Source organism: Oreochromis aureus, linkage group 1 (assembly GCF_013358895.1).
Source record: "Oreochromis aureus strain Israel breed Guangdong linkage group 1, ZZ_aureus, whole genome shotgun sequence".
Taxonomy (NCBI): domain Eukaryota; kingdom Metazoa; phylum Chordata; class Actinopteri; order Cichliformes; family Cichlidae; genus Oreochromis; species Oreochromis aureus.
In genome coordinates this window covers 35856540-35870565 of record NC_052942.1, presented here as the reverse complement: position 1 = coordinate 35870565, position 14026 = coordinate 35856540, and the positions used below count along the sequence as shown (strand labels likewise).

At 38.2% G+C, this 14026-nt stretch overlaps 1 protein-coding gene across 5 annotated transcripts in view; it reads left to right on the top strand.

Moving 5' to 3' along the window:
• The window catches only part of cep89 (centrosomal protein 89), a 58028-nt gene extending 44085 nt beyond the window's left edge, over positions 1–13943 (top strand). For 2 of the 5 annotated variants that reach the window (XM_031746426.2, XM_031746425.2), the window contains one exon: positions 12970–13943. In XM_031746426.2, coding sequence (XP_031602286.2) covers positions 12970–13156 — 187 coding nt within the window. In that variant the 3' untranslated portion in view covers positions 13157–13943. Of the gene's footprint in view, positions 1–358; positions 749–2668; positions 2883–12969 lie in introns of those variants that run through there. The other 3 variants (XM_039613265.1, XM_039613261.1, XM_039613269.1) reach the window with 3 other exon arrangements.
• Positions 13944–14026: the final 83 nt, after the last annotated feature.

Sequence of the window (14026 nt, the reverse complement as noted above, 5' to 3'; positions counted from 1 at the left end):
GTAGGCAAACAGATCACTTTTAAGTTTTTCAAGTATTCACATAGCCTAGGCTATAAAAAAGAAGGAATTGCCATACAGAAATGTGAAAGATTTACTTTGAGTTTATTTAGCAGTTACATCAACAGGTTTATTCCTCAGCTGTGAAATTCTTTGTTCAATACATATTCCTCCTAACTCAGTCCTAAAATATTAAACTGAAGGTGCTAAAAGTTCTTAGAATATTTCTTTTTATATGTTGATAGAATTGTCAGAGACCAATTTATTTATTTATCTGGTAAAGTTTCATGGTGTGTGTGTGTGTGTGTGTGTGTGTGTGTGTGTGTGTGTGTGTGTGTGTGTGTGTGTGTGTGTGTGTCAGCCCTCCCGATCTGTGAAATGGCAGCAACACAAAGAGCAGAGGCGGTGAAGACGCCCATCGGGCCCTGTGTCCCTGTTATTAATCGAGTCAAAATCAGTATTCGCTCAGTCGTGCCAGATCAAACATCTTAATCGTTTATTAGAAAGCACTGAATAACAACACAGACACACACATATCTGAATATTTGAAGAAAAGAAGCAATATCATTTCTTAAGTCACAATAGGGCTTATCAGTACACTGAAAAACACTGACATTGTGGAAATGGAGCAAGGTGCAAACACTGTTTAGTGCAATACTGATTTATTGTATAGCTTTTTGTTCTGGGGGTGTGTACATAATGTTACAATGTGAATAGGTGACGCTGCATTGAGCACCCAGTTATATTACTCAATTGTCTGTGCTTCTTCCATTCAAGACAATAAAACGGTTGTAACCAGACCTTATTCTGCTAGGTTCATTACCTCACTGTTGACTCTTCTGCTTCCATATTGGAGCCATAATTTTATGGGCCAGCCATGTCTCCTCATGCTTGTTTGTGCAGACAGTAGGTCTGTCCACAATTAAAAGTATTCCATTCAAAAAAAAAAAAAAAATCATAACCCATAACTGAGACATTCCTTGTCCACAGATCCACATTACTCTCTGGACCCCATATATCCTTAATTTTAGTCTGGTCTCAGTAGTTTAACCAAGTGTGGACCTGCATTATGATGCCTGCTCAGTGCCACATGGCCCTCAGACACCATTATTAGCTCCCTTGCAAGTATAAGATAAGAACCTTTATAAGATAACCTTTATTAGTCCCACACGTGGGAAATTTGTTTTGTCACAGCAGGAAGTGGACAGTGCAAAAGTTATGAAGCAAAAATTAGAATAAAATAAAATAAGAATAAATACAGTACACAACTGTACAGAATAGAATAAAATAAAATACTATATACAGTAGAATAAAATAGAATAAAATATACAATAAGATAAAAATAGAATACAAATGCTATATACAACTGAGTAAAAATACAATATAATGAAGCATTTAGAGCCAAAACCATTCCCCTCAGAAGATAAGACAGTAAGACAGTAAATGTTTACATTACAGTGATTTTGTTGATATGACCATTACTCTAGTTAAAGCTGATACCTTTGCTGATGTTTGTATCTCTTTGCTAAGATAATTGCTCACGCTCCTACCCTACCTAGAGTAAATAGTATCAACTTCATAGCAAGCTGTAAACACAAGTAGCCAAAAAAGGTTTTAAATATCACTTTTTTTAAACATCTCGTCAGCGATCTATGTCATTCTATATCTCTGTGTTCTGTCCAGTGTATGTATGTGTACTGTGCATTTTTCTCTTTCATCACTGGGTTCAGGACGTACATGCTGACATTCTGTAAAGTGGTGGAAACAGCAGATCACACAGCTCCGTTCTAAAATCCTTCCTTCACATAAAATGAGTTAGCCCTCCCTCCCCAGGATCAGCGATTTCTTCCAACGCTACCACCAACCCTACAGTTGTACACAGTGCTCACAGACGCTGGACTGCTTAGGGTGGAAAAATTGCACCTGATTCTTAACAGGATTCACATGAATACTGCCTGAAGCAATATATTTTCAGTAAATATGATATTATTTGATTGAGAACATGTCAGCACATACTTTGCATTCTGTATTCAGTAAATATTTCCTGTATACAGTATTTGTTCCTATATTCTTGGTTCTTTTTAGACTGTTGTAGTATGACATCCAGTGAACACTGAGTCTTTGTACTTTGATGCTCCTGAAACAATCTATCGCTTCCCCTTTATTCCCCTGTTAGTCTGTTTTTAGCTCAGTCTCTGGGCCAGCTGCCTGCTGCTATCAAATGAAAGCAAGCTAATCAGATTGTTAGAAGATCCTGTCCTGGTCTGCCCTGAGGGCATCTTAATGACAAATCGTACACATTACCACAGACATTACTAACCTACTGGCTTTACCACACCACAAACCGCTGCACCACTGCCTTTGAGTAACTGCAGATACCCTTGAGTCAGCTTTACCCAGTCATCAGAGTGCATGTGAATGAATCTATGACTGACCTCCAAACAGTGGCACAGAATAAAACGTGTTATTGTGGCAATAGCTGATGTTGAGTAAAATCTTGGTGGTTTAAAAAACCAGAGGTACCTTCTTCTCCACTTGGGCATTACAAGACGATTTAAATAAGAATTGACTAGGGTGAAGACAAACTTCTCAGAACTGAACAGAAGAAAATCTATCTCTGCTTCATTCGTTTCTCTCTGATCCACTGCTTTGTATTCTGCCCATGATACAGCAGCAGAGATGCTGATAAGTTGTGATTACCGCCTGCATGCTGAGTTCTGCGTAGCCTCCAGGGAAGCTGCATTGCCTGAGACTTCCAGGAGCTCAGGAGGGGTTTGAGTCTTCAGATCACTTTTTTTCCCCTCTAAATGCAGTCCTGTCTTCGCCGTATCCAGCCACAAGAAAGCAGAACATAGAAGAGCAGTCCTTATAAAGCTAGCTTCCTCCCAACAAACATTTCAGCTTTCGTTTGATTTCTTTCTGCAGCCTTCTAGCTAAGACCTGAATGCATAATCTACTCTCACTATGTTTGGTGTTTGTTGATAAAACATATTTTCAGCACGTTTTCAGGATTTTGAGTGGGTGGATTTGAGCTCAGTGATGAATAATTGTTTGGAAATGATGCAATAGATTAAGAATCGCCTGAGAATGGGTTTACACTGAGTTTGCTGTCATATGCTATGTTGTAAAATAGCCATAGATTCCGTTTTGAGTTTAAGCATCATTTTAGCTTTAGGTTCAGGTGAACTACAACAGCTAATCTAAAGTCGGTTAGATTTTTTGTCTGATACAGCATTAATCTCTCCTGTTTTCACTCGTGGGGAAATGAGAAGTGTAAATTGCTGACATTATTTTATGTTAATGTTGTGCACACTTGGAGACTCATGCATAATTAATGCCTATGCCTAAGAATGCGGATAAACATATTTTAGCAGTAGTTAATTATCAGGTTCACGAGTGGTTCTGAATCTGCTTTATCCAGCAGAGTAAAGGACCAGAGGGGATAATAGCTGGTTCTCTGTTCCTCTTGAGTTACATGGTTGCTGTGATCATGTAGTGACCAAGATTTTTATATTTATGCTTTTAGTGGCTCATCAGGTGGGTGAACATTATATGGGAACCTATGTTAAATCTAGTTTCTTTTCCTTGCAATTTGTTTTTCAGCCTAAAGCATGAAGTGAAAGAGGACTGGTACTGACACACAGCAGTGATACGTTTGTAGTCCAAACTGTACATGTAGCTGACATAGAAAATCCTTAACCTTTTGTAGACCTCAACCCAACCCAACTCAACACCAAGATGCCATTTCTTAAGACTTATTGGTTTGCAGTTACAAAATAATGTACATTTTAAATTGGTTTGCAGTGTTTGCAGTGTTATAAAATAGTTTCATTTTATTTTTAATGATCAATGGAAAATTTATAAATTATGTCTATCTGGATGAGTAAAATTGAGTATAAATATGTATTTGCACTGCTGTGACTTACTTCTCTTTAGTTAAGGACAAAATACTTGCTTAAAGTCATAATTAAGGAGAGATGCTAGTGTTTTTGCCTGTAGCTGTCTTTCTGTCTTCTGCCTTATTTGCCTTATGATCCCCAACAGCTCAGAATAACTCAGAATGATGTTAGTGTCTTCGCTGACTGAGACAGGATGGGGGAGGTAAGGAGTGAGACGTTCTGCTGCAGAGCAACAGACCAAATCCTGATGTGGCGACAGCTTACTGAAGCTATTATTGTAATGGAGGTGTGCTCGGATGGCAGAGCTACTGCTAAGCCTTGCTAAATACAATAGGTCAGACTGCATCTGTGTGGCTTTTGGCTCCTGCAGCTATCCCACCAAACATACACACTCCTATTGAATTTTCCATCTGTCGTAGCACCAAGATTAATCTTTGTATTCTGTGTGAGTAGCCTCATGGGAAGCAGCGGTGAGAGCTGTTGCCCCAGGTAACTGTTTGGGTTGGAGGTAATTAGCAGACGTGTGAGGGTCTTTACTCACCGAAGGCAAAGGACAAAGTGTTTTTTAGCAAAAGTCATTCACTCCGAGGAACATTGTTAATTAGGAATGAGATCATTTTTTTTCTTCACAGTCAAGTTAATGTTCTCAAGATAAATTTACAGTCTGGAGGTTTTTTTCCTGCTGTCAAAATTGCCCATTTGGTCATTATAAAAATTTTATGTGTACCTTTTATAATATATAGGCTTTTGATGAACCGCCAGGATCATAGATTTGTCCAGAACTGTAGTCAACTAGAAGTAAGAAGTCACCAATCAGTAAGAAACTCACACAGCTGGGAATTTAGAAAAAAAGCCTGAAACAAGATTTAAAGGGACCTATTGTACTTTCTTTCTTTTCTTTTTTTTGATTTTCCATCACTCACAGACAGACAGGCAGATACATTTATAACTGTTGTGTTGTTTCAGCAGTTTTTGTCTACTCTTGTCTGTCAGTGAAAGAGATATCCATGTCCCAGAAACACAGAAACCCCACCCCACTTGCAGTTCAAACCTTTTTATGGTCAGGAGCAGCCTATCAGGAGAAAGCAGGCTTAATGGGGGAGGGTGGCTTTCAAGGGAGAATAGCTACATGAGCTTGTTTCAGGCAGAAAATGAACTGAGTTGCTAGTCAAAGGCCTAATATGAGACCAGATATAAGATAAGATCCTTTTGAGGTGTTAATCATGCAAAGACACTCTAGTAAGAGCTGGAACCGAAAATCTATGATAAAACAGTTACAATGACAAAAGATTGATCTGTCTTTTACAGGTAAACATAAGGCAACCAGATTTCAGTGCACTGTAAAATCTAATTAGTTCCCAGAACTCAAAAAAATTATGGAAACTCGTTGCCTCAAAAAAATTGAGTAAAGCTTAGCTAAAAATGACTAAGTTAGGACAACTTATTTACTTTGAGTACTCTGTACAAGCTCATTTGTTCCCAGAACTCAAAAAAATTGGATCAAGTTTACGTAAGATGACCAAGTTAGGGCAACTTACTCATTTTGAGTACACTGTACAGCCTTGTTAGTTCCCAGAACTCAAAAAAATTATGGAAACTCGTTGCCTCAAAAAAACTAAGTAAAGCTTACTTAAGATGACTGTTAGGACAACTTATACATTAGTTGTCCTAACAGACATAATACTGCAGACTTGCAGTATTAACAATAACTTGATATTTCTGACTGTACAATACTAATTGTTTACCTACTGACAAACATGTTAAGTTCAACTAAATGAAAAAACAATTTGTGGTACCATGAATATTTTTAAAATAATTAACAACAATTTTTGTAATGATGTTAAAATCAGCCCAACTTTTATTTTCAAACACAACAAAGTATAACAGCCAACATACTGGACACTGTTCTGCTGAACAACAAACAATTATATTGCCATCACTGTTATAATCTTACAATGAAACAAAGTCTCAGATTTAATTATTCTGAAAATAAGTTTAGGCCTACCACAAGTTTGTTTTGTACTTACATTACTTATATAATCAAAATAAAATATTTGTTGTTCTGTCACAAGTGCAGTCTCTAATTTAAACAACACATTTGTTTTCCATTCCAACACATGAGCTGGAATGTTGTATTATTTTAAGGATGCTTGTTTCCAGTCCAGGCATTACTGCCTGAATGACTGTCATGGATCGAGGTGATCCAAATGTAAGTGCAGAAGAAAGTCTTTAACTTCCCTTAAGTACAGTGGCAGTGGATGTGGGTTGGAGATGCAATGAGCTTGAACCTGCAGGCGACCATCTTCACTGACCACACCATCTGTGACAGAGGACTCATCTCTCCTGTTGTCCTGCAAGCAAACAATCATATTTTTTGGAACATGAACTTAATTGCTTTCTTAAAACATTTTTTTCTGCATTTGGTATAAAACAGACTCCAATTTAGACAATCTCAGGCTCCCTCCCCACCGGAGAGGTGACATTCAATGTCCCAAATTGTCAGTCTGGATAACCCTGACCACCACCCAACACACAATAATGTCATGAAAGCATCATTTTAAAAAGGGCTATGCAAACATGGCCTCCCTCTGTCGGTGCGCCCAGGGTGGCTGTGGCTACAACGTAGCTTGCCATCACCAGTGTGTGAATGTGTGTATGAATGGGTGAATGACTGGATATGTAAAAGCGCTTTGGGGTCCTTAGGGACCAGAAAAGCGCTATATAAATACAGGCCATTTACCAATAACTTTCATTCCAATGATGTGCAAAATGATTTTGGGCACAAAACAGATTTTGCTGTTAGAAAACTTGCAGACTTCACTATATACAGTGTAGACCCTCTAAACTAAGTTTGGGGATGTGATCTTTCAAGAAATGCAGACCAAACTGTTGTTGTTTGTTTACTTACACAGCATGTCTTGTAGAATTAACTGTGGTCACCAGCAACAGCATAGTGCAGTCATATCTCAAGTCTAACAACAGAAGACAGGAAAAGATCAGTAAAGAAACAACTTCCCCAAACCAAAGCACAAATAAAACAACAAGTAAAACAGGCTGATCTAAAGTATGATTAAAGTTCAGCCTGATTAATATAAATGTCACTGACAGTTGCTAATATATTGGAAAACCAAAATACTTACCACTGAGTTGATGTCTTTCTGTCCAACAACAGGAGTGCTGGTCCCGAGCCTCAAAGACAGTAAGAAGCAAGCAGAGGGAGAAAAAACAGAACATTTTTCAGAAACTGATTTGATCCTTAATGGCTGTGCAACCATTGTAACATAGAGTTTGCTTATGTTGTTAAATAAAGGCTAGATTTGACATTAATAGATGCCACAGATGTTCTAAAGCTGCCACAAAGCATGAAAAAAAAAGGCGTCTCCGAAAACGTCGGAGATTTTTGCAAATATGTGATGTCTTGATAAATCGAGCAGATATTTGAAATTTACACAGCTACATTCTCGCCTGAAAATATCTTAAAAGTTTATTTTGTGACCCAGAAAAAGTAATAAGTTTTTCAGCGGCGCTCCTCCGCCATTGCCGCGCTTACAAGCACGCGCACAGGCTCCGACAACCGTGGCCGACAAATGCGATCCTCCTTTTCCCCAGACTACCCTTTCTGGGTCACAAAATAACCTTTTAAGATATTTTCAGGCGACAATGTAGCTATGTAATGCTCAAATATCTACTTAATTTATCAAAATATCACATATTTGCAAAAGTGCTTCCACGCTTTCGGAGAGCTCTGTTATCCACCCCCACATCCCACACCTACCCCACCCCTAACGGCTGCACCTCCCGAAGAATTTTGTCTGGGCTCTTATCTCACTTATTTATTTCAAACAATCAACAGAAAATTTCACCACATAGTTTCATGTAAGGTTTTTAAGGCTGTGGTGTTAATTTTTAAGTAAGACGAGCCCAGCGGCAGCAGCAACGCTAGGCTAACACTAACTAGCTAGCAAGATTTTAAACCTAGTGCTAAACTAAGAGAAGCCACAAAATCAGTTTGAATAAGAGTAAACATTTACTCACCAAGTCAGTGTATCAGGTAAAGATCCACAGCAATGACAACAATAATATCTTGAGCTGACGCTTCTCCAGGTTTGCTCAACATATTCCATAAAAAATGCACCGTGAACAAGCGGAATGATCCGAGAGGGAGGAGGACGGTAGTCACGTGGCATTTTCAAAACACATCTTTCATCCTTCCGCACTGAGAAGCAAAACTTCCAGCTTACTTAGTTTTTCTAAGTTAAGACAACTCAAATAAATGGAGTTTATCAGCGTTTTTGCATAAAAAGTACTGGTAACTTATTTAAATTGAGTTCTAATAACAATTTGATAAAAATTGAGTTCAGCCTATTTAATATTTTTAATTAAACACAATATTACATTTTACAGTGTGGTGGACTTCAGAGAGATGTGCTGATGTACACTTGGAGATAACCCAGAGTACTTAGGCTTATTTCTGAAGCTTTGCTGCACCTTATATGGTCCTCATAAGCAAATGGAGTTTGTCAGACTGTCATGATGTGCACAGTATGGTCAGACACAGCATCAACTGGAAAAGTGTCAGAGTGCAAAAGATACAGACAACCCGAGACCATACACACCTGCTTTATACACAAGTTCTACATTACGACTTTTAACCGAACACCCTCTGACTCATTTGCTGATGCAGACCTTGAGTTGCTATGTATTAGTTTGACTTTTTTTTTTTTTCCAATTGTGATTGTTAGAAATTGTGATCATTTGCTAAGATTAAAGTGGTTCACCACAGTCCTGCAGAGACCTAAACGTAATACAGCTAATGCACAAAGGAGTCTAATCGGTGCATCTAAAGTGCATATTTTCAACAATATCGCATAACATGAACAAAATCTAAAGAAAGTAAAGGTTCATAAAGACAGTATTTATTTCCTTTAATAAATGTTGTATCAAATCAATCAAATCATAAACAGCTGCCCTGCTTGGTAGAGCAAACCAAGAGCTAAAGAAATAGTGAGGTTATTTATTTTTGTTGTTCACATCATGGTTAGGCAGAACAATTTAGAGTAGGTTCTTCTAAGAAGCCTGACAGATAAATATTAAAGGCTGAAGTGAGTAACTTTCCTGGGCACAGAAAACAAACTCAGTTGGTGGGAAATTAACTCGGATGTTTTTTTCCTCACTACAGGCAGACCACATCTACATTTTGGAACTGGCACTGCTCATTTTGTACCCGTGCTGTGACCAAACTCAAATGTCACCACATCTCACACTGAGCTAATGAGGCAAACAAGTCTTCTTCACTTTGAGTGTTTAAAAGTTGTTCTGGAAAAATACTCCAGAAAAGTCCAATTTTATGGTTTCATTTCAGTGTTGAATGTGTGAATGCTGCCACATCTGAGCCTTCAACAATCATCTCCCTCTGACAGTTATTCCCATATCATCTAAATGCAATATAACACCCTGGCCGAGCAGAGTGATTGCTGCTTTATTTAGAAACACTCCACTTTTTCCTGCATTGTGCCTGGTGAGTTAATTTCATGAGGAAGTGCTCGTCTGCTCTAGCTGCAAAAAAAAATCCCTACTGACATGGAGGTAAGTGTTGTGGTCAATGTGATTTAAAGCCTTCAGGGAGACTGATTTTAAAAGCTTTATATTTTATTTATAATCTCTAATTGAGGAAGGTAGCACTCTGTGTGCTTGTGAGATTTGTGATGTCTAATCCAAGTCTGACCAGATGCCACAGAAAGTGATGAAGTTTATAACACTCGTGCTTGTTTGTCGAAAGCCCCTGATTATCAGCACAGTCTAATTAACTGACTGTTCAACCAGAGGCTCTTTATTAAACAAATTATAGCTCAGTCTGGTTATAAACTTTTGCTACTGAATCGCAGAATGAAGAGAGTTATAGTGCCGTAAAGCCTGATGCTCAGTCACTGCAGCACTGAGCCTTTAAAAAGTGTTTGCTCTAGTCAGTGTATATTTGTATAGCAACAGAAAAATGGATCTGGTCAGCACCTGGTCGTTTTTTGTTTTTATGCGTTTTTTTTTTATTTTTATATCTGTTACATGTTCAGAAAATTTGAGTCACATCTTGTTATCTTTTAACTCAGGTTTTCTTTTCCTACTATAAGTTCTTTCCATTAGACAAGATCCAGGATCACTCTCAATATACCACACCAAATACATCACCTGTTGTTTGTGTAACATTTCTAATTTGACTGCTGGCTTGTTGCTGACATTAAGAATGCACATCAGATGGCAGGCTACACTCACATGAATAAATAATTGGGCATTCATGTGTAGAATATATTTTTAAAAAAGGATCAGTCTTATTTAAACTGTCAGTACAATCGATTGCAGTTGCTGTCATTAATGGATCAGGAAGACATTTAGTCCTCAGATTATACCCATGTTTGTTTGGATTGTTGTGATCAGCTGAATGTTAAACCCTTGCTGATATGACTGCTGGCATTAACCTTTAGGCTTATACGTTCACACACACATGCATAAACACACAACTGATGGATTTTTTCAATTAGTTCTTGACTAACAGCCCCACAGTGAATTTTGTGTTCATGAAGATCGTAATGTTTCATTTTCTATCTAATTTGGAGAGGTGTCCATTTAACTTAATGAGCTTTTCAGAAGCTGCAGTTTGTATTCCTTAATGTTTATTTATAACAATAGGGGTACCTTTTTAGCTAACCTTTCTATTATAAAGCAGTAATTTCACGCACATTCTCAATGGATCTTAATGCATACTGCCATTTGCTCAGTATACTCTTCATTTTGGAGTGCCTGCACTGTGAGATTCACCCAAACCAACAACTGCATTTCTGTTCTATTACATTCTGATGGGGTGCTATGTGTGCTTCTCTTTTTCAATCATAATATACAATGCCTCTGGCGCTACTTTAGATATAATTGAGAAAGAAGATGAAGCATGCGCTTCCCAGCAGCCCAGAGTGATGTAAGGACAGCAGAGGACTGTTGCCGCAGCCATTGGATCCCCATGTTGTTACCATTATCTGCGATGGTGATGACAGGTTTACGTTAGAAACCTACAGTCTGTTTTGGATAGTGTTTTTGAAAAGAAAAGCCCCTTCCTCCCTTATTATTGTATACAAACGTGCTATCATTCACTGTATTTAAACATTTTCCTTCATTCTTCAGTTTCTTGCTTTAATGACAACTCCACGTCACTTAATTAGTCATTATTTTATTGAAAACTGATGCTGCAAAACTGAAAAAGTATTTGACATTCTTTCTGTTTTTTATGCTTTTTGACTTTATTTCGTGTTGATCTCACAGAGATTCAAAGTTCTTTCTGAATCTGGTTGTTGTTTTTTTAAGCTGAATGACTCCAGGACTCATGTAATCATAATCACACCGTCCTCCTCTAGAAATAGTATTGAACTCTCTTCTAGTCTGAGCTTTGTGTCTGCAAAGAGGCTCAAAACCTAAAAGACTCTGAGCTCTTGTTTAATATACAGGTGTCTAATATCATGCAATTCTGTTTCATTTTTCTTAGACACATGTAAAAAATTCAGCCATTCCTGTCACAGTCCGATTTAGAATAGGTCATCCATCCTCTCATTTCTTTCAGACTTGATTACCATAGTGGACTTTATTCAGGCTTCAGCATACACAGAATGCAGGTCATTCAAAATGTCGCTGCCAGAGTTTTAACACGAAGCAAAAAGAGTGACCATCAATGGCCTTCAATGACTAACTGTTAGTTTTAGAATTGATTTTAAGATTTTATTGCTGGTTTCTAAAGCCCTACACAGTCTGGTGCCTGCCAGATCAATGAGATGCTGACTCCATATGACATTGTTGCTGCTTGAGATCTTTTGGCATGACTTTGTTTCTGGAGTTTTTTAGTCACTAAAGCTGAGCCTTTGTAGTCAAGACTACAGAATTCCATAGCTGAGGATTTTAGGCGTAAAAATTCTTTAACCTCTTTTAAATCTTTTTTTAAAACACATTTTTGTCATGCTGCACCGGTTGCACTCATGACATGGATTATCTTTAGGATCTTCAGAGAGCAGATTTCAAGTTACTTACAGTTACGGCAAGTCATAGCAAAAGGAGCAAAGCAGCCCAACATTCAAAATCAGAATATTTTATTAATCCTGGGGCACATTATGTTGTCACAGTTGCTCCAGGACACTAAGAACAGTACCTAACTAAGTTAAGTAAAATAATACAGTATATTACAAAGGTACAAAATATAGCAAAAAACCTCTAATTACAAATCTCCCAGCATATTACACTACTATACTATTATATGCTATTATACTAAAATTAAATGTATACAGTTGACACTGAGGTGCCCCTCTTATCATTTTTTCATCATTTTTTATTATTGCTGTAGAGGATGCGATATTAATGGTGTGCAACTATTGCAGTGTGTACTTGTGCTTTAGATGGAGGAACTGTACAGAGAGATGGCCGCAGGCAGGAATGATTTCCTGTGTCGTTCAGTGGTGCATTTGACTAATCTCAGTTTCCCACTGAGTATGCTCCTGTGACTGGCCAGTATGTCATGCAGTGGGTTGGAGGTATTGTCCAGCATTGTCCTTATCAAGGACAACATCCGCTTCTCTGACGCCAGCTCCACCCCCACAGTGTTACTGGCCAGTAACTGATCGGTTTATTGAGTCTGTTGGCATCTGCGATCCTCAACCTGCTGCCCCAGCATGCAACAGCATTAAGTATGGCACTCGCCACAACAGACTCATAGAAAATTCTGAGCATTGTCATCCAAACAGTTCAACTATGAAAATCTGAAGATCATCTAGGTGTGTTGTGACAAATTTCAGATTTCTCCTGCTCCTGACAAATGTAAGCCAAATCCATGTTTCTAAAAATGGTGATGATTTGATTGAGCAGGGGTGGGAGTGATCAGACCTGTGTGCCCACTTTAGCTGCCAAGGGGTGTAAATTCAGTTTACACAGGTCCAGTTGGTATTGTGTAACTTTATTGCTATTTCACAACACTGTAACTTATCAAATATGTAGAGTGACGGACAAATCGTCTGACTGGTTTTCTTGTCTCCTCTCTTCGCACCTGCAGGGAGATAGAGGAAGAGCTGGAGGTGGTGTGGGAGGCAGCAACAAGGGAGAACCAGCAGATGAGGGAGACTCTTTTGGATTCCAAACTCACTGGGGACCTCCACAGTTGGCCTGCTCATGCTCCAGATGAGATCACTACATCCTCCCAGCAGCAGCAGCACAAGCATGGGCTGGATTTCTATTGCTGAAATACCTAGAGCAATAACCTGCAGGTGTGCCTGTCTGCTCAAAATAGACTGCTCAGATAACTGTCAACTTGTTATAGTCATCATGTCAGCCTGCAGACATCCAGCAGCTTGCCTTTGTGTCAGTTTGTTGTTCTATCTGAGTGATACCTGAAATCTGTCTGGTGGATGGAAATATTTGCAATACATGGAAGGAAACAGTAATCACTTAACACAACCAAGTCGGTGAGGAAGACTTGGCTTGGGCAATAGTGATGGAAAGAAAAGCATCTAAGGAATGAGACTCATTCCTCAGATAACTTTCATTTCTAGAAGTGAATGACTTTTGTATATTTTTGCATATATTTGTATTTTTTAAATTATTATTCTCAGGGTTCTATAAAACATGCCAAGTATAGTGCCATACAGGAGAGTGGAGAGTTGCAAGTGGCCCTCTGTGACTTTTTTTTGTTGCTAAGCGAAGATTGCCATCTGCTGGACAAATGTAGTAACAGCATTGTTTACTGTCACGTATTTGCGGGTCTACATTTTATACAATGAATGAGACATGCTTTCCGGGCACTGTTTTAATCCCACAAAATTAAAACAACTAAAGGGCACAAAATATATTAATAAAAGAGCAAACTTGTTTTTTTTTTCCATGTAGAAATGTGCATATATACTTTGTTATTTACAGACTTTTTACAGACCTTGTTTTGGACTTGTCGTTGTATTTGCATTACACAAACAGCAATGTACTGACCCTTCAGATGCCATGTTAATAATAAAGAGGATTTTTTTTTATCAATTATTTCTTTTCTTTATGGCTGCACTTGAGTCATGGTAAGCCGCATTTGTCGTCTCACATCTATGTTTCATTTGATGACCTCCATC